Genomic DNA, 22,886 nt, shown 5'->3' on the forward strand with positions numbered 1-22,886 from the left:
GGGTGGGGGGTAGGCAGTGTTGGGTGTGAGGAAGCGGCGGGGTGCAGGGTGTCTCTGAAGTTGTTCTTCCATTTCCCATGCTGACAGCCCCCCAGCAGTGGCTGGTCATCGTGTCTCATTACTGTGACTTGGCAAGAAAAAAGCCCTGCTTAAGAAGCGCAAAGCACAACAATTAATACACCGGAGGGAAATTGAAATGTTCTTTTCTAATTGTGGCAGCACACGCACACGCACGCCCAGACAGTTCATGTGCTTGAGTAATAAAAGACTCATCTGAGAAATGGTGTGGAGCCAAAGTGGACAGAGACTGATGGAAGGAGTCCGTGTCATCATGGACCCAATGAACCCACACACAAGCAGCGTGTGGCGGTGCTTTGGCACCCCCTGCTGTCTCTTACAAGAACTACAGCACCACGACCTCCTCGGTGTTGGGAGGGGAAAAAAACCTCGTGTTTTAAAACAATTCATGTAAACTTTATTACAAGGTGAAAGTACTAATGATACTTACAGATAATACACATTTGAACACGACTATTAAATATTTCATTGAATAATAAACAGTAAATCCAATCAATCTGTATCAGACGCCCCAAACATACATTTGGTAGAGAACATAGTTTTACCACGTCAACTAACGGGAATGAAATAAATAAATGAACACTTACAATCACTTTTGCCTTTTATTGAAGACTTGTTGGTGAAGACGGTGAGGGGCAGCATCTTTGTCGTCATTCGCTCTGCTTGGTCTGCTGCAGCCAATTAGCAATCAAGCCCTTCTTAAGCCTTGCTGCCTGCTCATTCAGTGCCACACTGATGTCGTCTTGCCAGCATCTGGCACGCCTCAGCCATCCTGCCACGTTGCTAATATTGCTTGTGCTGTCAGCTACCTGTGATAGTGTTGAGCATTACCCGTATCTTATTTGCTACTTTGTGGTTTGTTTGTAACTTCTGACTTCTCGGTGACCGTCTTCTGCTGCACTTTGTGTTTGCTCCCATGTGAGTGCTGTCTGTTGTTATTAAAATGGAGGTCCACAACACTTGGCACCTGTGCTGGTGGTTTTAACAATCTTCATATTTGCTGTGAGATTCTCACCTTCTTCATCAAACTGCTGCCACTTGCAACTTTCTTTGGCCCCATGGTGGGCTATTTAGCAGCTATACTCTATAAAAAAAAATGAAATGCATGCTTAGTGAGTCAGCAACACATAAAAAACAACAAAATCATCACCCACGGGTTCCACTTCATTTTTATTGTGTGGGGAACATGACACGTCTAACATGGTTGTGCAACGTGACAACAGCGGCGCCTATAGGCCATAATATGAATAACATAACACATGACATATTACAGTAGGTGTCAGTGGGAGTCTGGCTAGCAGTGCTGTTGCTTTGCAACGTCAGCCGTGTTGCATCAGTCTGACGTGCACGCACACACACACATGCACACACACCCTGCAGTGGCGTTGCAGCTGTGAAGGCCTGTTCAGGCCGCGTGCACAAGTAACAAAGTGCAATTTAAAACCTAACATGACACTAATAAACGTGTGTGTTATTAGGATTCGGAACACTGAGGTTAGGTTAAAGGTCATTAATGCAGTCCAACAGGGAAGTTCTACACAACCACATGGACTTCACACCTCACACCCAACACACACTCAGGACCTGGTGGGCGGTGTCCAGATGCGTTCACATGGCGACGGAAGCGTCCGTGTCTTTGGGCCTGTTGTGCACCACGTGTTCCAGCTGCCCCGAGTCCGATACGTCGTAGCTGGTCTTGTACTTGGCCAGGATCTTCATGAGCGGACGAAGCTTCAACCACCACTGCTCCTTGGGAATCCTGTGGCTGCCGACACACACACCATCCAAAATCCACTTCACCACCTCACTCGTCCAACTATTCCCTCATCGCAAATATCTCTACACGACACCGCACCCACCTTCATCACAAATATATCAGTTATCACCATGAATCCTGTAGTGTTATCACTATGAATATGTAGTGTTATCACTATGAATCCTGTAGTGTTATCACCATGAATCCTGTAGTGTTATCACCATGAACCCTGTAGTATTATCACCATGAATGTGCACTGTTATGACTATTGCTAGCAGCATGAGCAAGGACGTGTGTACAGTATGTCACCAACAAAGAGAACAATCAGAACAGTAGTTGTACGTTGTAGTATTTTGTTCTCAGTGTGTTTACCTGATATTGATGTTGTGTTGTATTATTGAATGTTTGATGTGATTCCCTGCCACCTGTGGTGTAAGGTTGTGTCTTTCGCCGGTCTTGTGTGGTGACATGACGTAAGAGCCAATTTTAGAGTTTACAGCATCAGTACGTTAGTGTGATAGATAGATAGACAGACAGACAGACAGACAGACAGACAGACAGACAGACAGACAGACAGACAGACAGACAGACAGACAGACAGACAGACAGACAGACAGACAGACAGACAGACAGACAGACAGACAGACAGACAGACAGACAGATAGATAGATAGATAGATAGATAGATAGATAGATAGATAGATAGATAGATAGATAGATAGATAGATAGATAGATAGATAGATAGATAGATGTGTGTGCGTGTGTGAGAAGAAGAGACACGTACATAAAGTCGGTGTCTTCCTTGAGCTGCAGCACGGGCTGGAAGATGAGAGCTCTGCGGCGCATCCCCAGCAAGCAGCAAGTGTCCTCTGTGTTAGCAAACACTCTGCCTGCAGGGAAAAGCATCACACTGCTGACAAATAGATGCAGAATAAAAAGAATCATAGACGTATTGAATGCTTCTAGCATAGCTTGGTGGTGGCGGTGATGATGATGATGATGAGCATTGTAAGAAATACTTACGCAGGTGATGAAATCATACAATGGATGACTTCTGGACCCAGCAGGGGGTGTTGTGTGGATGGAAGGTGTGTAGTGATGCATATTGGAACATGAATCATGAGTTATTGATGCTAACACAGGTGCTGTGGACTGCTCCCTGCTGCCAACTATGTGCTTCTAAAGACGTTTGATGCAAAGATGAGTGAAAGCAAAGCGCTGGACAAGCTTTTGGTGTTTGTGTTGCCGTTTCACTCTCTTACGCTTCAAGCAAAGCAGGTCATGTGATCAGCCCACAAAAATGTCATTCCATTTCATCATCATAAACACTGTTTATCTTCCTATTACCATGTTAACATAATACTTGGATGATCTTATGTCACTATTATGCATATTTTATTTACTCTTTGCTATTGTGTATACTGTATGCACTAGCATACTGTACACACTGGCTGGCACACTAGAATATAGTGTATTTATATAGTGTAAGTGCACTAGTGTACTGTATACTCTATGGCTGGTATACTAGAATATATTTATATAGTGTAAGTGCACTAGTGTACTGTATACTCTATGGCTGGTACACTAGAATATATTTATATAGTGTAAGTGCACTAGTGTACTGTATACTCTATGGCTGGTATACTAGAATATATTTATATAGTGTAAGTGCACTAGTGTACTGTATACTCTATGGCTGGTACACTAGAATATATTTATATAGTGTAAGTGCACTAGTGTACTGTATACTCTATGGCTGGTACACTAGAATATATTTATATAGTGTAAGTGCACTAGTGTACTGTATACTCTATGGCTGGTAACCAGTATACTAGAATACATTTATATAGTGTAAGTGCACTAGTGTACTGTATATAAAGAAAGATGGCTGGTATACATGAATATATTCACATAGCATAAGTGCAGTAGTGTACTGTATGAATATATTGAGTACATTTCCATCAACACTAGAGGATGTTCTTCCCATAACAATGCTAGCATGTCAAACATGCGCATGTAAAATCATACTGTCAAATGTGACGTGGTTATTTGTGTGTTTGGAAAGTTTGGGCACTGTGAGACAAAGAGGAAGTACTTGACGTACTGTAGTATTATTACACTTCTTCTATGATGAATACATTACATTTCTGGAAACAATATGTGTTGCGAGGTGGCATAATCTTATTAAGGGAGGGGGTGTGCATCAACAACGTATGTGCAGTGGCATTTAGGTGGCTATGGTAGTTGTCATGGCAACACAGTGATGGACAGAAAAGGGCATGGTGGCATGGAGACATGGAGATGGTCATGGAGCCAGCGTGAAGAATAAAACATACATTTACCTTCATCTTATGTCATCCATGTGGATATGAAAAGAAAGACACATTTGGACTTTAAACATATGCAGTGTCACTATTACTATTGTCATTATTAGGATCATTGAAGAAGCCAGCTGAGGGAAAAGCTTCATGTGTGGACATCATGCTGTACAAGTCATTTCCTGTCAGGATTACAAAAAGAAGCCAGCAGAGCAGTGACTCCAACACCACACCTCACTGACTACCACAGTCTAACAGGGATGAAGGCATTGTTGGCTCACCTTGTCTAAATGTCTCCCGCAGCTTTTTGGTCACCCACTGCATGGCCTTGGCTGAGATCTTGGTGCCAAAGTTGCGGTCAAATGGAGATGGAGCTCCTCCCTTTTAACACATCAAATACTTGAGTTACACTCTACAAATACTAATTTATACTCCATCTGGCTCATACTTCTACTCTACCTCACTCATACACCTCCACTGATGAACAGCCTATTTCACTTGAATTGTTGTTTTCAATAAATGACTTTTTCAAAATGCTTTTGGTCTCACCCGCCCTTCTTGCTTTTGCATATTGTAGCTCTACTTAAAACCTCATTAAGATCCAAATGTGCAAAATGCTAATTCTAACAATTGTTCGACTGGTCTTAAGATTTTGATCAGGAGTACTCCAAATAAGAATACTACTGTATACTTCTGTTTTTTTTTTTAAGTACTCAAAGATGCTTCATGGAAACATAAAAATAAAAGCTAATTGATTTCATTTCCTCTCTTTTGTTTTACTATTGGATACATTTGATGAATTATCCTTTAACATTGTGTTGCGGCTTCCATCGTGTAATCCCTTGACGGTTTCCATATTTAAATGCATGTACTTGTTAGCTGCAGCCTGAATTCCCAACAGTGCTTTATTATTTTCTTTCCTGCATGGCATGCTCTGCTGCACAGACAAGCAAAGTCTCTCAGGGATCACCAACAGCATCTTTCATCCACTTTTATCCTGACTAATCTCACCACGCAACAAACAAAGCAAAGAGGAAAAGTATCAACAAAACCCTACCATTGTATAGCATGTACTGTATGTTACTGTACATTAGAGCAACTACTACATCTGGTTGTCTATATCACAACACAAGTCATTTATTGCATATTTATTAAACATATGGAAATATTTGATTAAAATGTCACTTCTGTCTCCACGCGGTCACACCTTTTGCTCTGCTGCATGTGGAGGAGCGATTGCGTTCATGAAATGACACGTCTTTGTTTTGACTTGTGGATCTCTGTTATCATGTTTATGTATTGTCAACGCTTGTGAAATGTTACTGTGGAGGAGGGATTGCAACAGAGTGCATATGTGGTTGTGAAATGTTACTGTGGAGGAGGGATTACAACAGAGTGCATGTGTGGTTGTGAAATGCTACTGTGGAGGAGGGATTGCAATAGTGTGCATGTGTGTGTTTCATGAAAGCTGCAAAGCTGGAGGAAACGCTGATGTGATGGTGAAGAAGTGCGTGTATTACCTGCTGCATGTGTCCCAGCACATTCTTCCTGCAGTCAAACACACCTTTGCCTTCTTCCGTGTACAGCTGGTAGATGAAGTCTGTGGTGTAGTTTTCATTGCAGTTCTCATTCCTTCAAAATAAAAGGTTAGGTTAGGCTTTGTATTTACTGTAGAAGCACAGAAAAGATAATAAGAAGCTCTGTCAGGACTGACTGCTTGATAATGCATACAGTATGTTGCACATCAGGACATAGGCTAGCATATACAGTATTAGTATGTACTGTATATATGACTGTAGTATGTATTAGTGTATATTACCTGAGCACCAGGCCTCTTTGAATGCTGGTTTTCATTTTCTCTGTCAAGTGCTCAACGTTGGCCTGTGAAGAACCAAACAATCAATGTTGACAAAGCCGCCATCTAGTGGATGAATGAGAAGAAACAATAATGACGTTGAAAGATTTAATCTAATATAATCTAATACGGGTATTGTCTTGGACGTACAGTATCATAAAAATGTGAGAAAAGTGTATTTTTGTTGTTGTGTGGCTGTGCTGAACAGCAAAGAGCAGACAGACAAGAAGGTGCAGTGTGATGCATTCAGTAGATGATTGCTCACCTGCAGGTCCCTGATGTCAAAAGGCTCCTCATAGATGTAGGCTGCATCGGCGCCAGCGGCCAGGCCAGCGACGGTAGCCAGGTAGCCGCAGTAGCCCCCCATGGTCTCGATGATGAACACACGCCTCTTTGTCCCGCTGGCTGACTGCTTGATGCGGTCGCAGGTCTGATGCATGCACAGGTGCAGTGTTAGTGAGGCGAGTTCATCCTTGCAAACTTGGCTTCTTCTCTATCAGCCTCTATGATGTTTGCACTGGTAATTAGTAGAGATGCACCATGTCTTTTCTTCAAACAGATACCCAAACCTTTCTGCTTGTCAAGTCCAATATGATACCCATAATCTGTTGTCCTTCTGCTCCGTACAGTACAGATTTTATTTATGGAGCTACAAGTCATGTTGCAGGACTAAGGATTTAAAGGGAAATGTTCACACAAGCATCTAACATGCATGAGGTCATACTGAAATCATTTTATTCTTGCAGTCTGACAGCCTGCAGACCGGGTAGAAAGTTATTCCTTGTGCTCAAGGTCTTATGATTACATATGTTTAGAAATGTGACACTTTCGTATGTGTGCATTTCATTCTTGGGTGCTTTGAATGGAATTGACCCAATTTGGTCTTTTTCATGTTTTATATTTTTGGCTGTGTTAATGCTAATGGCATGATATTTGCCATAGGTTTTTGCAACTACAGTAATGTGTGTTTTAAAGGGTACGGGTGTAGTAGGATGCAATGCAGTAGCCAGCATGCTTGCAGTCACGCACTAAGTCTCTTTGCTACACGCAGGAGTCCTGCATTAACATAAAAGAACACATCAGTGTAAAACAGCAAGGAAATAAGAGTTCAGTGTAATGCATTGGCTTCAAGTGAAGAGGAATAAACACGTGGGAATTAGATGTGAGATGATTTAATGGTGAGGAGACAAAGGAATAAAGGCTCACTTATTAATGAAATATTAGTAGTAGTAGTAAACATCCACATTGTTGTGTTTTGGCATATTTTCACATTCTTTTAGCAAACAGGTTGTAGATATCACCTGCAGACAGCAACGTCTACCTTTTCCCATGACTGACTGTGTTTATTATACAATGTTTGTCACTTTCATCTATTCTCCGTGTATCTAGTCTTTATACAATGTTCTACTTCTGTACTTCTTTATTTTCTATTCTTTTTATTTCTAACCTCTATTACCATCACTCAACTTTTACTCCTTCATTTCTTTACTCAATAAACTGAACAAGCTCTATGAACTTTTCTTTCACGATGATAACCGTAAAGGGACGCCATCAAACAGGAAGTGAAATAAGCTCTGCTTCTTCCTACTCCTTTTGGTGTAAACCTGTGACATAATAAAATGTAACTTTTTGGATGCATGCTCCACATCAACTAAAGCATTTAAAAGCAGTTACCATGACTACTAATTTGTCCACCTTTGCTTGTTATTGTTTTCTTATTGTCATTACTTCTACTTCTTTCCTTCAGAATCCATCAGTCAGTCAGTGCACCTAATTGTGTCTTTTTTAGATAATGCTTTCTTCTGGCCTCTAATTGGCTGAAATGGCCTTGGCATTGGGTGTTATAGCACCACCTGCTGCTTGGCATGAGTGTGACATGTATAGACTTTCTCTTTTAGCCCACATTTGCTATATGTCAGTTAGTTGAGAATTGCATTGGCTATGCATAATTAGCATGTCTACAAGGATATAGTGGAGGTTGCACCGCCTTACCTCCACGATGGCATTGAGAGCTGTGTCAGCACCGATACTGAGATCAGTACCGGGTACATTGTTACTTATGGTGGCAGGCAGCATACACATCGGGATGCAAAACTCCTCATAGGTAGCGCGTGCCTCGTACAGCTGCAGCAGACTCTCAAGCGCCTGAAGCGGCAGTGTTTGAAAGGGTGTTAGAGCCTTGCTAGAGAGGCACATCCCTCTCAGCTTTTTCACACGGTATCTGCCATTCCGGCTCTTGGTGTGTCATAGCAGCTCTGGCTTCCCTTTGGCAGAGAGTGGGAATGAACGAGCAAAGGCACAGATAAGAAAAAGTCAAGTAGATGGACAAAGATGAGACGTGGAGGAGCCTGAGCAGCTCAATGATGCTTGAGGTCTGAACGAGGCTGGTGGCCATGTTGGTGTGTGAGCTTATACTCAGGCAGGTACTGATGTAGCCTGCATACGCATGGAGGAAGTGCACATGCAAATGCGGCAGATGGTGACATCGAGACTTCCAACATGCATGTGATCTTGATGGAAAATGCTTGAAATGAATTGAAGCAGATGCATTGCAAGCTGAAGACAACATGCTGTCATGCTTCCAATGCAGGAGAACATGTTGTAGAGATGGACACGCTGCAGCATGCCTCAATGCTGTCACTGCACCACTTACCTAACAGACGAGGGCGTCCAGATCGTCTGGGTCTATTTATGTTTTAGCAAGGCTGAGGCTGCCAGAGGCGTTGCTCTAAAGGAACATCTCCCAAATAAAGAGGGATTCTTCCAACATGACCTCATGTTGGAGTGTGTGTGTGTATGTGTGTTTGATACGCTTGTGTGGGGCTAAAGTCAGCTCCTCTGTTAGCCAGGCCCATGACTTACAGTAGTAATGGCATTGAGAGCCGTGTCAGCGCCAATGCTGAGGTCTGAACCCGGCACATTGTTGGAGACCGTGGCCGGGACCATGATCATGGGCACACAGAACTCGTCATACTTCCCGCGCGCCGTTAACAACTCCAGCAGTGACAGGAAGGCCTGCAGGGCAGAGCTGAGTGCTTTAGTGTCGGCAAGGGGGTGGGGCTTTTGCTGGGTGGAGGGATGGTTTGAGTGGTGCTACTTGCCACAAGGAAGGGAAAACACACAAGTGGAGGGTGCCAAAGGGGAGGAGCCAAGCCTATGATGAGCAGGAAGGCAGATACCACTCAACATACATTCAACACAAACACACGTCCTCATGTACTCGCTCACAACGTAGTCAAGCTAAACTGATGAGCACTGATACGCAACAGCGTGAAATGAAATGTCACCTCAGTTCCAAAATAAAACACTCTATTTGATCATTACTAGCTTTCCAGCAAAATAAATCCCATTTCTGGTCTTAAAGTTTGCTAGCACGGTAGTGACAGAAGAACATAACATCAATAAATTACCATTATTATATCAATAAAGTACCATTATTATATCAATAAAGTACTATTATTGTATCAATAAATTACCATTATTATATCAATAAAGTACCATCATTATATCAATAAATTACCATTATTATATCAATAAAGTACCATCATTATATCAATAAATTACCATTATTATATGAGAAAATGGATGGATAGATGGATATCAATAAATTACCATTATTACATCAATAAAGTAGTATTATTCCATCAATAAAGTATGAAAGTAATAAATTAACTTGCCAATGATGCAGCAATGAGGATGAGGATCTTTATCAACTGCATCACTATCATACCGTATTCTATTAACATCTCTACATGAACAAAGTCAGCTAGTAATGTTGTGCGTAAAAATCTATGTTTGTAACATACCTCAAAGCCCCCGATGACGAGCAGTGCGTTTATGTTGTGCAGTCGCATCTGCTCTGCAATTTTGCCAACGTGCTTGGCGGGGAGTGTTCTAGGGTAGAAAACATGAATACACGTTAATATCGGCTCATACGTGTTGCTTCAGATGATCTAATCATCATGTTACCTTTTGGTTCCCAACAGAGACCCCCCCTGTCCTGTCCATCCTCCAACGTCAGCCCATTTAATCTCCTTAATCTGAAGGGTTAGAAATGAGCAGCACATAAGACATAACATACAGTACACACTGTAGTAGCAGTGACTTCCTCTGACTTTGTCTTTCACTACATGACTGCAGGCTGATAACACGTCTTCCAGGGGGGGTCACAATGTTAACAGAAAAGGACCTTTTTCTTTTTCCACAAGGGCTGGAAGTGAACCTGTTACGCACTGAAGTAGAGACATCTATTACTCCATGCTGGTCTCACTTCCTTTGGGTCAGCTGGATCAGCGCAGAGCGTGGAAGGGGTGTTTCACTAAACCAGTGGAATTGGGGACAGATTGGTGAAGATAAATGTTGGTTATTGTGCTGCCACCGTCTCTGGGGAGTGAAGCTTACTGACTGGGAAAAGGTCAGAAGAGGATAAAAGAGGAGAAGTGTGTAACCAGGTAACCAGTAACCAGGTTTACCAGTGTGGAGCAGACTAAATACATGACACACAGCACACAGCAACATCCATCTCAGCCTCAACAACACTAGCTTGCAGGCATGCCTCACGTAAATTCTTTACTATCTTTGTCATTCACAATGTGTGCTCAACAGTCTGTTATCCTCTGATGCCCTCTACAGGTTGAGGGTGACACTACACTGCATGTGGCTTGAGGAATTGAGATAGATGATCCCCCACATTTTCAATGAAATGTTTGTTCGTGATGAAGACGCCACGTAAACACGACTATGTTCTCACTTCCTTCGTGAATAATACGTGAATTTCACACATTAGATTGTCCCACCTTTTTACATTTAAAATGATATTTGATCCCAGAGGAACACTATAGTACGTTTCTTTTACTAAAAAATTCCACAAATCTCGAGTTGCCTGCATTCTTCTCCTCTTGGCCGACATGCTCGGATTCCACAGCCTCTTCCCCAACCACACCTCCTCTGTCACAATTGGTCACTTTAAGACATCATGACATCACGCAAGTAAAGGAGGTTATTTGAGATAGTTTGTTGATATAAACTACTGAACCAAATAGAAACACGTGCTAAGGTGAAGCCAAGGGTTCTTACCCATTCAAGGTGTGGATTTGGAATATTATCAATAATGTGACATATGACCTTTCCCTAAATTAAGCTGAATAATGCAGGAGATTGACGTTTCCAGTTTGGAGGTGTACGCTCTTGTCCTTTTATTTCAGTTTCATTTCCATCCCAACATAAACACCTCCTGTCAAGACTGTGATGAAATGTAAAAATATGGCAGTACTTACCTGACCTTTGTAGAAGCCCTCAAAGCCGTCACTAACAGCAAACATCTTGTGCCCCTCCGTGATGCCCACCCTGACAGCTGAACGGACAGCTGCATTCATGCCTGCCGCGGGGGCGCCCACGTTTAACACCGCCACGTTGAAGTTACTCTATGGGCATCAAAAGAAACAAGCCTACTTCAGATACACCAGAACCATAATTATTTTGATTGAATCAGCTGATCCATCTGGAGCGACTTCAGCTTTGTTCTAACTACTGAGGGACAGGCACTACACAATGAATCAATAAATATGCCATGTTCTGCCCCCAGGTACGTGCTTGATGGTTATCACAGAAGCAGGAGTGCAAACCCATGATGGGAAATGCACCGCACGGGTCTGGCAGTGCTGCCTACACACTTTTTGATTTTTGGTCCAAGCTGCCACCATAGTGAGGCACAGCGGCAAGCTCCAACATCCACTGGAGGCATGATCCCGTCCTCAGCACGCAACCAAGGGCTTATTGATCTATCTCTGCACTTCCTTTATGTTTAAATGTCTCACCACATGAAGCTCCCAGGTTGAAATCTCCGTTCAGACCTGTGCGGAGCTTCGTGAACAGAATAAGCGCTACAAAATGAATGAATGAGTGACTGTGAAGTCAAAGTGACATATCAGGACATGTTGGGGTGACTCACATGCGGCAGTTCAGACTCTGGTTTACGATGAGCCAGCAGTTTGTACGTCTTCAGGTTGTTCTCAAAACTCCTGCAGTAAAAATCAACATTTCAGAGGTGGAGTCTGTTATCTATGTTACATACAGTAGACTGTCAAACTGCACACAAAGGTTCAATAACCAAGCACAATGCGAGATGCTTTCACAAACTGTAATTCAGATGGATGTGTATAAGTCTAGTTAAAGATGTAACTGGAATGCTTGTCCTACCTGCCCCGGAGCTTCACTGCTTCCTCAAACCTTTTTTCATCCATTGCCTTCTGCACCTCCTGAGTCTGTGGAGAAGACACAGAAGTATTCGCAGTAATATGTGCATGGTATCATTAAAGTATGCTGTTGAACAAACTGCTAATCCAATTCATCCCAATAAACATTGAACAAATAAAACCCAAAGACATATTGATAACCACTGCACATTTGCTCTCCACACTATCTGTGAAATAGTAAATGTTGGCCTATGTGGCCAATCCTACCATCTGTACACACTCCATCAGAGGCAAGCGCACTGATTGGTTCCCACACAGAGACACCACACAGGCAGGTGTGTTGGCTGTGGTCTCCAGCAGGGCAAGAACAGCCTCCACTCCCATGCGACTGGCCTGCAACACACACACACACACACACACACACACACCCAGTGAGACAACACTGCATCACTAAAACATCTTTCTTACTACACACCACCGCCGTGGCAAAGCTTTTCATCAATATGAGGCTTTCCTCTTATACAGTATTTGGGGTGTGTAAGCACAGAGCTTTCTTAATAAGATGGCTTTGTTCATCTGTTCATGGGCTTCACGTGAAAGCTGACACACTTGGATTAAAGCAGTGATTCTCAATTAGTTGGGTTGGGGGTCGGGGGACGCAGTGAACTGTTGGGGGGGAGGTGAGAGGCAGGGAGCCAACATGTCGTACTCAGCATGCAGTTTGACTCTTGAATACGTTTGTATGCTTCACTGCTCTTTTGCTGGTTTCAGTGTACAGTTTAGTCTGTACAGCACTACAATATTAGCAGTTTCTTAAGAGTATTTCAAGGGGAGCGCATAAACATCTGTGCCCCAGTCGGGGGCATAACAGAAAATAGAGAACCACAGGATTAAAGGGACACCGCTTGACTTTCCAGTGAAGAGTTTAAAGCAAAGACAAACATTCATTCCAAAATGCTTCATCATGTGCATTGCACACAGAAAAGCTGAAGCTGTGGACATACCAGGATGCGATCAAAAGCAGACGGAGTCCCTCCTCGCTGCACGTGACCCAGGATTGTCACTCGTGTGTCGAAACCCAAACATTTGACAACAAGCTAGAATGATGACATTGACAAATGAAGCTGTAAGTGCCAACATATTGATTCCTGATATATCCACTAAAACATAGCACATATCTGACAACATGACTCACTTCAATGCAAATAGAACTACAGTGGAACCTTTGAATGTGAACGCCCAGGACGGTATACAATTTAGAATTTGACAAGAGCGCCATTCAGAGTTTTGGAGGTGTGATGATGACCATAGAACAGGACATGGAAATGATTGTGACGTAGCAGTAGAGCAGCAATGAAAGCAGTACACTATTTATTATACAGACATTGCATTACTGTATACATTCACATACTACTGTATTATACACATTATGCTATTTTACAGCGTTTATTCATTCATACATACTGTCATTTTGAAACTCCCAGTTGCTTATTGATTATTTTGTTTCCTTTACACAGGAAGTGAAGCAAACTGAAATGATAAAATGTAAGCAAATGAAATACTGTATAAAAGATGTGGAAGATATAGTGTGAATGAATGATGAGTCATGGAAGGATGGAGAAGGAGTCGAGTTAAATCCTTTTTGGGCATGCTTGTGTAACCAAATGATGTTGCTTAATGTAAATGATTATGCATGTGTGACATGTTTTGGTTTCACGTTTAGCGGTCCAATGACAAAACTTCCAGTGTGAATGCAGAGCCAACCAAACTAGCAAACCACGAGTGTGAGCGAAGCCTGCATTTATGCGATCGCCGTCCCGTGACAGATTGAGTTCAAGCTCAGCGGTTCCACTGTAACGTATGATGCAACAATACAAACACAATAGACAAGCTGAAGAGGAGGGGAAACAGCAAAGCACAAGCAAGACATTCTCATTTTTCAGTCATGTTAGTCATGTGCAGGGGGGGACTTGAATTCAACATCAAATTGCAAAACCACATCTTTGGATGGTGTATAGAAAACTAACAGGGTTGCATTTAGAGGAGGCAGAGTGCAGGGGCAGGATAACAGCTTCTGCAGTCAATGAAAAGAAATAACACAATAACATGGACAGTCATTCTACAGTATGTAAAAGAACTAAACATAGTTCATTGTGGTGGGGTCTAAATGCAGTTTAAGAGTAATACTGTTGTAAGAGTAATAGCAGTAGTAGTGGTGCTGAAAGCGGCCTTACCCTACTAGAGCATTCCAGAAAGACAGCGACAAATCACAGCCACACCAGGGCAGCAACAAAGTGGTAGAGGTCACACAGGAGGGAACGCGCCAGACTGTACTTACATCTTTAATAGAGTCTGTAGTGATAAGCTTGTTGCTACGATCAATGGCCCCTTCGGCTACTATTATGATATTCAGCCTTTTCATCCCTGCTCGGTTCTACAGATGCGGTGGAGAGACAACATGACAGAAAAATTGAGATTGTGGCTCGTGTGTGGGCTTTCAGAAGCACAGCAACCAGACGCTGACTTGACATTTGCAAATGTTTGCTCTTTCTAATAATCAATATCCTGCCTACTGTATTGTTCTGCTACCAGGACACTGTATCTTCTGTGCCAACTCAGATTAGGATCTTTTTCAACACACATGCTACTGTATTGATGCATCATTTGGCTTGCTGTACTTCAGTCAGGCCTCCGTGCTCCTGGCTTCCCCTTTCTTTGCATTCAGATACTCACATCCTTGACATAACTAGATGTTATAGCCTTCCCATGCCTGTCAATGGCTCCCTCTGCCACTATGATTATATTCAGCCTCGTGCCCCTGGAGCGGGTCTGAATCATACAACAGCATCATGTTGCCAAAGCAGAACAAGACATCGAACAATTAAGACAAACGTGTCTTTATCCTAATTCAAAGACCAACAGTATAAATTAATGTTTGTTTTTGCTCGCATTTTTTATGAATTGAGCAAAGGTTCCTTACACGTACACTGCAGTTTACAGCATGTCATTGTAAACACTTGATTTTGGATTGAATAATCCCACTATTTGGCAGATTAGACATATCAAGCAGCTCATTTTATTATACAAGCGTGCCTTGGACTTGTCACAATAAAAGCCCTTTTTCAATGTCCACGTTATCGTAAAGGAATACCTTCACTCGAGACTGAGCTACGTCATCGAATGCATGACAACCAGATGTAATCAGGTTATTGATCGTGTTCTGACAAGGTACGCAGGCCATGAAGGAGCTGGAATGTTTGCAGGAAATTTGTACAGATCGAGAAAACATATTGTGTACAAAAAAAGTGCATCCCACAGCACGTGTTGTAGTGGCCTGCGGCACATTCTAAAAATACAATTCAACTAGAAAAGAACAAAAATGAGGAATAAAAAAAAAGTCATTAGAAAAAGTTGAAATGTAGATAATAATACGCTTTGTCGTCTATATATATATATATTTCTTAACATATCCACGTTGGATTGGTTTATTAAAATTAGTTTGCATGTTCTCCCCGTGTGTGTGGGGGTTTTCTCCGGGTACTCCGGTTTCCTCCCACATTCCAAAAACATGCATGTTAGCTTCATTGGAGACTCTAAATTGTCCATAGGTATGAATGTGAGTGTGAATGGTTGATTGTCTATATGTGCCCTGCCATTGGCTGGCTACCAGTCCAAGGTGTACCCCGCCTGTCGCCCGAAGTCAGCTGGGGTAGGCTCCAGCATGCCCTCGCGACCCTAAAGAGGAGAAGCGATATAGAAAATGGATGGATGGACGGATGGAAATATATACTGTAGAAATGATTTTTCAGTATGTGGATCCACCCCACAGTAATAAATGTTGCCAGATGAGATCAAACCTTTTAGTGTTCATGTCCGAACGTCTAGATATTTGGATGCAATTCACCAAATGGGAGCAAAAACGTGTTGCTATGTGGGTCATTATGGTGGAAGATTGGAAACAAGTAAAAGGGGTGTTACCGCAGACAGTTTCTCACACATCTTCTCTTCCCAGCCATCCTCTGGAGGCATCTCAGGGATTAACACCCAGTCTGCACCACAAGCCAGAGCACTAACCAAGGCCAGGTAGCTGAGGTAACACGTAGACAATAACTACTAACTGACTGGTTTTTCCAATTCTACTTACCGTAATTATGTTTGTCTTTCAATCTTACCCGCAGTGTCTGCCCATAACTTCTAAGACAAATGTCCTCTGGTGACTGAAAGATCATACATAACACGTTTAAAGCATATTTCTTTACAAGCAAATATGGACAAGTTTCCAAATGGAATTGGAATCAATCACAGCAGCTCTCACCTCTGTGCGGTTGTCATAATAGCGTCAACCACCTCAATGATTCGGTGCAGGGCAGAGTCAGTGCCAATTGTCATGTCCGTTCCACAGAAGTCGTTATCAATGGAGCCAACCATGCCAACAATGTGAAGGGCGGAGTAGGTCTGAACAGACTGCGGCTCAATGGAACCTAAAAAGGTTGAGGACGCTGCGGTCAAATGAAAGGCCCTCTGTCTTTTCTGGTGTATTTCCTAACTTCCTAACTTCTGTTTGTTGTCAAAACAGCATAGCTTACGCTGCATAGCTCTCAGCCATGGAAACTGCTGAGCTCAGGAACAATCCTGAACTACACAATACTCACTCACCTTGAGCTGATTCTGCTTCTCACTCTTGTGCAGTCAACATGATATACACTAAATATAGTGTATATCTGACTGCTGCTGCAATACATGACATCTGAATGGAGCTATGAACAGATGGAAGATGCTACCTTGCTCGACCAGTTCTGTCAACAGGCCACTCCATTCCTCCCTGAAGAGGTTGGCTCCTGTCAGGCTGCCGTCTCCACCGATCACACACAGGTTGGTGATGCCAAGTTTCACCAAGTTGAGCGCGGCCTTCAAGCGTCCCTCGTGGGTGCGAAACTCTTTGCAGCGGGCACTGCCAATGACAGTCCCACCCTGACCATTGAAAAACACAATACACTCTTTATTTTTTTACTTTGGCCTTTTGTTGCTCTGGGGTACAGAACCTCACATTTCATCAACCAGTTTTATTACAGCACATCTTTTAATAGGACAACAGTATAGAAATTTAACTTGGAAATACTTGAAAGTAGGCACTGAATAAAAACGTAGTCAGTAGTATTATATGGTATAGTTTTACTATGCAGTGGAAATGACAACACACACACACACACACACACACACACACACACACACACACACAGTAAAAGAAACAAATGGTGTCTTAGCTACAGTCAGGCATGGTGGTGGTAGTATCATAGTCTGGGGCTGCATGACTGCTGCGAGCACTTGGGAGCAGTGGTTCACTGAGGGAATTTCAACATGCACTATGACATTCTGAAGCAAAGCATGAAGTCCTCAGTCGGCAAACAGGGTGGCAAGGCAAGGCAGTGGCAAGGCACATTTCCAAGATGATCATGAGCCATATGCTTCTCCAAGATGTCATATAAGCTTTGCTGAGGAAGCTGAAGATGAAGGTGAGTATGTCTCCACACCTGAAGCATATTGAGTGCCTGTGAGGCATCCCCAAGTGGAAGGTGGAGGAGTGCAAGGTGTTCAACATCCACCATAATTAATAAATATAATGGCTACTATTTACTGTGAGCTCTATTCACTTTAGTACATTTACTAATATACAAGCTGTGCACTGACTACTCTAAATGAGTTTCATTTCTTCTGTATTGTGCCGTGAGAAGATAATAATACAGTGATGAAATGTGAGCTACTGTATATGGACAAAGCCACACCCCAAAGATACATTTCCTGCAATTATTACTCACCACTTGGAGCATGCTGGACACACTTTCCCATGTGGCTTCTTTTATGTTCTCCCCACCATCCACCATACCCTGATAGCCCTGAAAATAAAAAAAAAGGATTGTTTAAAATACTACAATTGGCTAAGGAACCGTACAACCTGAATGAATAATAATACTGTGTTGGCTTATATCAACTCCTCCAAACAGTAGAAGGCATAGCTATTTTTTACTAATAAAAATAAAATGTCCACATTCATTGGCAGTGGAGTATGATCTAAGTAGATTGACTGGTGCTCCCAGTGAAGAGAAGATGGAGAGATGTAGTTATCATGCCTCGTGGCCTCACAGCAGTGTTATGATCTGCTTCATGTATTATTTATTTGTATTAATGTCTCTTCTGTTGTTGTTGCTTAATTTATTGGTATTTATGTTTTTATGTTCTTATTCTTTCTTGTGTTTTCTTTCTTTTCTTGGGAGAATGAACAGAATAAGATTTTCATTGCATAGTATAACTGCTGTTTTACCATGCACATGACAATAAAACTCTCTTGAATCTTCATTTGCTCACGTCATAATCATCAATAGTGTGTGCCTCAAACTACCTGACTATAACAGACTACCCCTTCCTTCCCAGTGCATAACTTCTAACTAGCTCAGTGTGAAGCCTTTGAAGGTTTCAAGACACTTATATAACAACGCCGAGCAAGGAAGACCATCACACACGCACGGTGGGTGGGAACACAGGCTGTGTGTGTGCGTGTGTGTGCAGAGCGCAGCCTCCTCTGACTTGTAAAACGTGACAGAACCTTCAATGACCGGAGCAGGGATGGGTGTGCTGGACTCACCTCACGAATGAAATAAACTTTAGCTCCAACATATAAGCCCATTCGAACCACAGCACGCACAGCAGCATTCATCCCTGAAAGGACAAACAACAGAAGATTATGACAATAAGTGCAAAGATCATTCATCTGATACAAAATCAGAACTTCTGATGGATATCTGACAGTGGGAGTACTGGTTGACAGCATGGGATGATGCATTTATTTGTGTGTCACAACATGTCATTACTTCTGTCATGCGGTGATGGCTGTACCGAAGCTGCAGTGTGGATTCATCGATGCACCTATGATGGATTATTATTCAATTTATGCACCCATAATGGATTATTATTCCATTTATGCACCCATGATGGAATATTATTCCATTTATGCACCCATAATGGAATATGATTCCATGCCACAACCAAAAACCCTCCCACTATGCAAACTCTCTGCTCTAACCACTTGCCCACAAGTTACACCCATTCTATGTAAGTAATTATTTATTATTATTACTATTTTTTATTTTGCATGCTATTGCTTGGTCTTCAAAAATATTTCAAAATGCTACAAACAATTAGCATTTTTTTTATTGTCAGCACAAATGTTAATTAAACATCCAACACCTAGTGGTGTCACAAGATCTCGCCAGATTAAAACGTGATTAAAAACTGTCTCGGGGTCACTAGACCTGGGACAATAATAAAAAAAATTAATCACACAATCAATGAAAATCAACTGGATAATCAATATATTGTCATATGCATGAGTGTCTGTTTTCTTCCAAACAGGCAGGAAGGGGGTTGACTCTCTGCATTGCTTTCATAACCTTGGCACATTTGTTCCATAGAACAGCAGCAGGAACGGAGTGAGCCCTTTTGTCAGTCATACAGTCTCACTGTCTCAGTCGGTGGAGGCGTGGCCACTAGCATACACACAGAGTGCAGAAGAGTTTAACCTTGTGAAGAACAATGCAAGGTAACATAGTAGAAATTAAACGAGTAGATTGCAATATGCTGTCATATGTTTTTAAATATTATTTCATTGTACTTTTCTTAATAGTAACATATGTATGTACAGTACTTGCTTAGTGTAGTACTGTAAGTACGTACTTGCCTGGCTTGAGTGTAGTACTACTGTAAGTATGTAGTTGCCTGGCTTGAGTGTAGTAGTGTAAGTACGTACTTGCTTGGCTTGAGTATAGTACTACTGTAAGTACGTACTTGCCTGGCTTGAGTGTAGTAGTGTAAGTACGTACTTGCCTGGCTTGAGTGTAGTACTGTAAGTATGTACTTGCCTGGCTTGAGTGTAGTACTACTGTAAGTACGTACTTGCCTGGCTTGAGTGTAGTACTGTAAGTACGTACTCGCCTGGCCTGAGTGTAGTACTGTAAGTACGTACTTGGCTGGCTTGAGTGTAGTACTGTACTGTATGTACGTACTTGCCTGGTTTGAGTGTAGTACTGTAAGTACGTACTGGCCTGGCTTGAGTGTAGTACTGTATGTACGTACTTGCCTGGCTTGAGTGTAGTACTGTTTACTGTTCGTGTGTGTGTCCGCCTCTTCCTTGATCTATTTTTTCTCCCCGTGTGGAAAGCAACCAATTTTGGTGAAATGTTTCCCTGCTCCTCCTCCAGTCTCTCCAGCAGCTATGCTTCTTGTGGTTTTGTGGTGAAGACAAAGGAGCTCGGCAAGCAGTAAGACGCTGCTGTGTGACTTGAATGTAAATGTCAGGTTGGTGTAAATGCTGTCACAGCCAGGATGATTTCAACAGGAACTCAAAGGACTGGGGGAGACAAACCACGACACAGGAACTTCTTCCCAAGCGGTACTGGCTCGTGTGGTGGTTACTAAGCAACACAAAGATCATCAGAGGACAGAAGGGAGACATTGTAGAGTTAAAAGTCCATGGGAAAATGGGCAGTCATAACTGAAAGAGTAGGTAAGGGTTGCTTATTCTGTATGAATGACACTTTGTGGTGCAGAGTGGCTGAAAAGGCCAAGTCACAAGCGACATAATGCCCTCTGACACTACTGGTGTTCAGCTCCTGTCAGCCACGCGTATCCTCTTCTTTTCCAGACACAACTAAAGGAGAGGGCAGATAACAACTAATCATCAAAACAACGCAGCTGGAGAACCACTTCAATGTTGGGGGAGATGTTTATTGTTGTACGTGTGCTTTTACAAGTAGACATGCACAATGTCTGTTTTTTCAAACCAATACCAATACCGACACCAGTATCAATAACTTTCTGCTTCTCAAGACCCATATGGTACCAATAACTTTTTGATATCTACTTTTTATTCTTTTAGATGTAAGTGTAGTTTGTGTACACCTGGAGGTAAGAAGGACTGGAACAAATCAGGATTTGTTGATTAGCCCTAATGAAATATGATGACATCACTACTATCACATCACTACTATCAGGAGAACCAGAGTATAGAGGGGGAGGGGCCACCTGCTGTGGCCCAGCAAGGTGCACTGTATTCGGGCACACACTCCGAGCAGCCGGTGTGACACCAAGGAGGTCTCTGGAAAAACTTTTGCACTTTTCCAAATAGCACAGCACTGGTGTTTCAGGTGTGTTTTGTGTACTTGATGTTTTTTTCCCCTCATCATGAAGCATTTGGTTGAACTAACACGCAAAATGTCTTTCTCATAATTGAATTGTTTACAAGTGAGCTCAGGGGAGTTACGGCAGGCCGTTAACGTCACGGGTTAGGGTTAGGCACAGACGCAGGAGAAAAAAGGAGCACTTGATCTGCTCACCTGCACGGTACAGCTAATCTCACCTCATTGGAGGTTTTTTGTAAATTATTGGTTATTTATCGGTATGATGTCATATTTCCCGCCTTACGGCCCGATAATTATCATGCTCACCTGTTTATAATCTTTACAAATATTGAAGTTATTACCAAAGTCACTTTTTGTGCACAGTGTGGAAAAAAAGCTTCACCAATGGTGGCAGACGCAAAATTTCAACGTTATTTTTAAATAGGTTTTGTACTTGGCAGATGTGGTTTAGCAAGCATCGTACATATTGTACTAAAGTTATGTGCAAAGTCACATTTTGTGTGCAGCCTGAGCTGAAAAGGCCTTTATGGCAATTCATGCACCACAAATTATAACTACCGGCTCAGTAATAATGGTCGCTATTATTAATATCATCTATATATTTGCATAATATTGGGAGTCCAATTCAGAGCTAATTAGCTGGTGATGATGAGGGTTTCCTGTGACGTCATCAACATTGGCGGATAGCAGGATAGCGTGCAGCGCATCACGTACACAGGATACACTTTTCCACAACACTCGCCCACTCGGGAATTGCAAACGTCAAATGGCATCCCCCACAATGCAAATGTTTACAAGCTTTCCCCCCCCCATCCACTTGCCACTGTCTGACACTGAAAACAATAAAAACACAACCCATTGCTCTGTGGCCCGGTCAATGTTCCACTATACACAAACATCTTGGTTGGCTGCTTGTGGAATTTGTAGTCACTTGGGAGTGTCAATGCACAGTACGACCTTAAAAATCCCTTAAGGCGACAAAAATGCCCCCAAATGACGACGTGATGCTATTAGCAACATAGGATACTGTCTGGCATGTTAGCATGCTAGCTGATGGCTTTGCAGAATGAATGAATGCAGCAAATGCGTTAAATATTAGTTTGCTTTTCACTGCTACGCACTTGGTTATACTTCGATGAAAGCATCGCTATTTGAGACAGGCGAATGGTTTGGGAGGTTTGTGGTTGAACAGCGTTGACTACATTGTCATATTTGATATTTGATAGAGCGTCACTGCAGTTACCTTGAGCATCACCTCCGCTCGTCAGCACCGCGATGGCTTTCCCCGCTCCAGACAGGTTCTCAAAGAATATCTTCTTCGTGTCCGGCTGCGCCATCTTCACAGCTTATAGGTATACTTCAATTATACACAAGTGCCACAAAACTGTACAAAATTGTGCTAAATGACCGTGAAGGGCAGCAGTCTTGCTAAGCTCTCCTTCGCTCTGTTCCGCATCTATTCGCTCATTTGCATAGATTGAATTACAGCGGAAG

General features: G+C 42.4%; 1 protein-coding gene across 11 annotated transcripts; it reads right to left on the reverse strand.

The window, feature by feature from the left end:
• Positions 1–478: 478 nt before the first annotated feature.
• pfkpa (phosphofructokinase, platelet a) lies at positions 479–22,886 on the reverse strand. 11 transcript variants are annotated; one of them, XM_054765594.1, is made up of 25 exons: positions 22,636–22,802; positions 20,329–20,902; positions 19,647–19,742; positions 19,068–19,122; positions 18,842–18,915; positions 18,018–18,095; positions 16,983–17,172; positions 16,517–16,682; positions 16,374–16,418; positions 16,180–16,288; positions 14,935–15,030; positions 13,206–13,298; positions 12,469–12,594; positions 12,206–12,270; positions 11,958–12,027; positions 11,284–11,430; positions 9,977–10,047; positions 9,814–9,901; positions 8,000–8,152; positions 6,273–6,437; positions 5,972–6,033; positions 5,673–5,784; positions 4,434–4,533; positions 2,619–2,724; positions 1,227–1,843 (listed from the first exon to the last, which is right to left on the reverse strand). In XM_054765594.1, exons 5-25 carry the CDS (start codon positions 18,911–18,913, stop codon positions 1,687–1,689), a joined length of 2,271 nt encoding a protein of 756 aa, XP_054621569.1. In that variant the 5' UTR covers positions 18,914–18,915; positions 19,068–19,122; positions 19,647–19,742; positions 20,329–20,902; positions 22,636–22,802; the 3' UTR covers positions 1,227–1,686. The 11 variants fall into 11 exon arrangements, with proteins under 11 accessions (XP_054621564.1, XP_054621569.1, XP_054621565.1 ...); XM_054765590.1 differs by lacking the exon at positions 19,068–19,122 and having other exon boundaries at positions 20,333–20,902; XM_054765591.1 differs by lacking the exon at positions 19,068–19,122.

Source organism: Dunckerocampus dactyliophorus, chromosome 21 (genome assembly GCF_027744805.1).
Source record: "Dunckerocampus dactyliophorus isolate RoL2022-P2 chromosome 21, RoL_Ddac_1.1, whole genome shotgun sequence".
In the NCBI taxonomy this organism is placed as follows: Eukaryota; Metazoa; Chordata; class Actinopteri; order Syngnathiformes; family Syngnathidae; genus Dunckerocampus; species Dunckerocampus dactyliophorus.

Excerpts from the sequence above, each read along its gene's own strand:
- pfkpa (XM_054765596.1), bottom strand. The coding sequence starts at position 22,729 with ATGGCGCAGCCGGACACGAAGAAGATATTCTTTGAGAACCTGTCTGGA. Across the intron at positions 11,431-11,957 it reads CAGAGTCTGAACTGCCGCAT|AGTAACTTCAACGTGGCGGT; the intron begins GTGAGTCACCCC and ends TGATGCCCATAG. Across the intron at positions 9,023-9,813 it reads TCGTCATCGGGGGCTTTGAG|GCCTTCCTGTCACTGCTGGA; the intron begins GTATGTTACAAA and ends TCTGCCCTGCAG.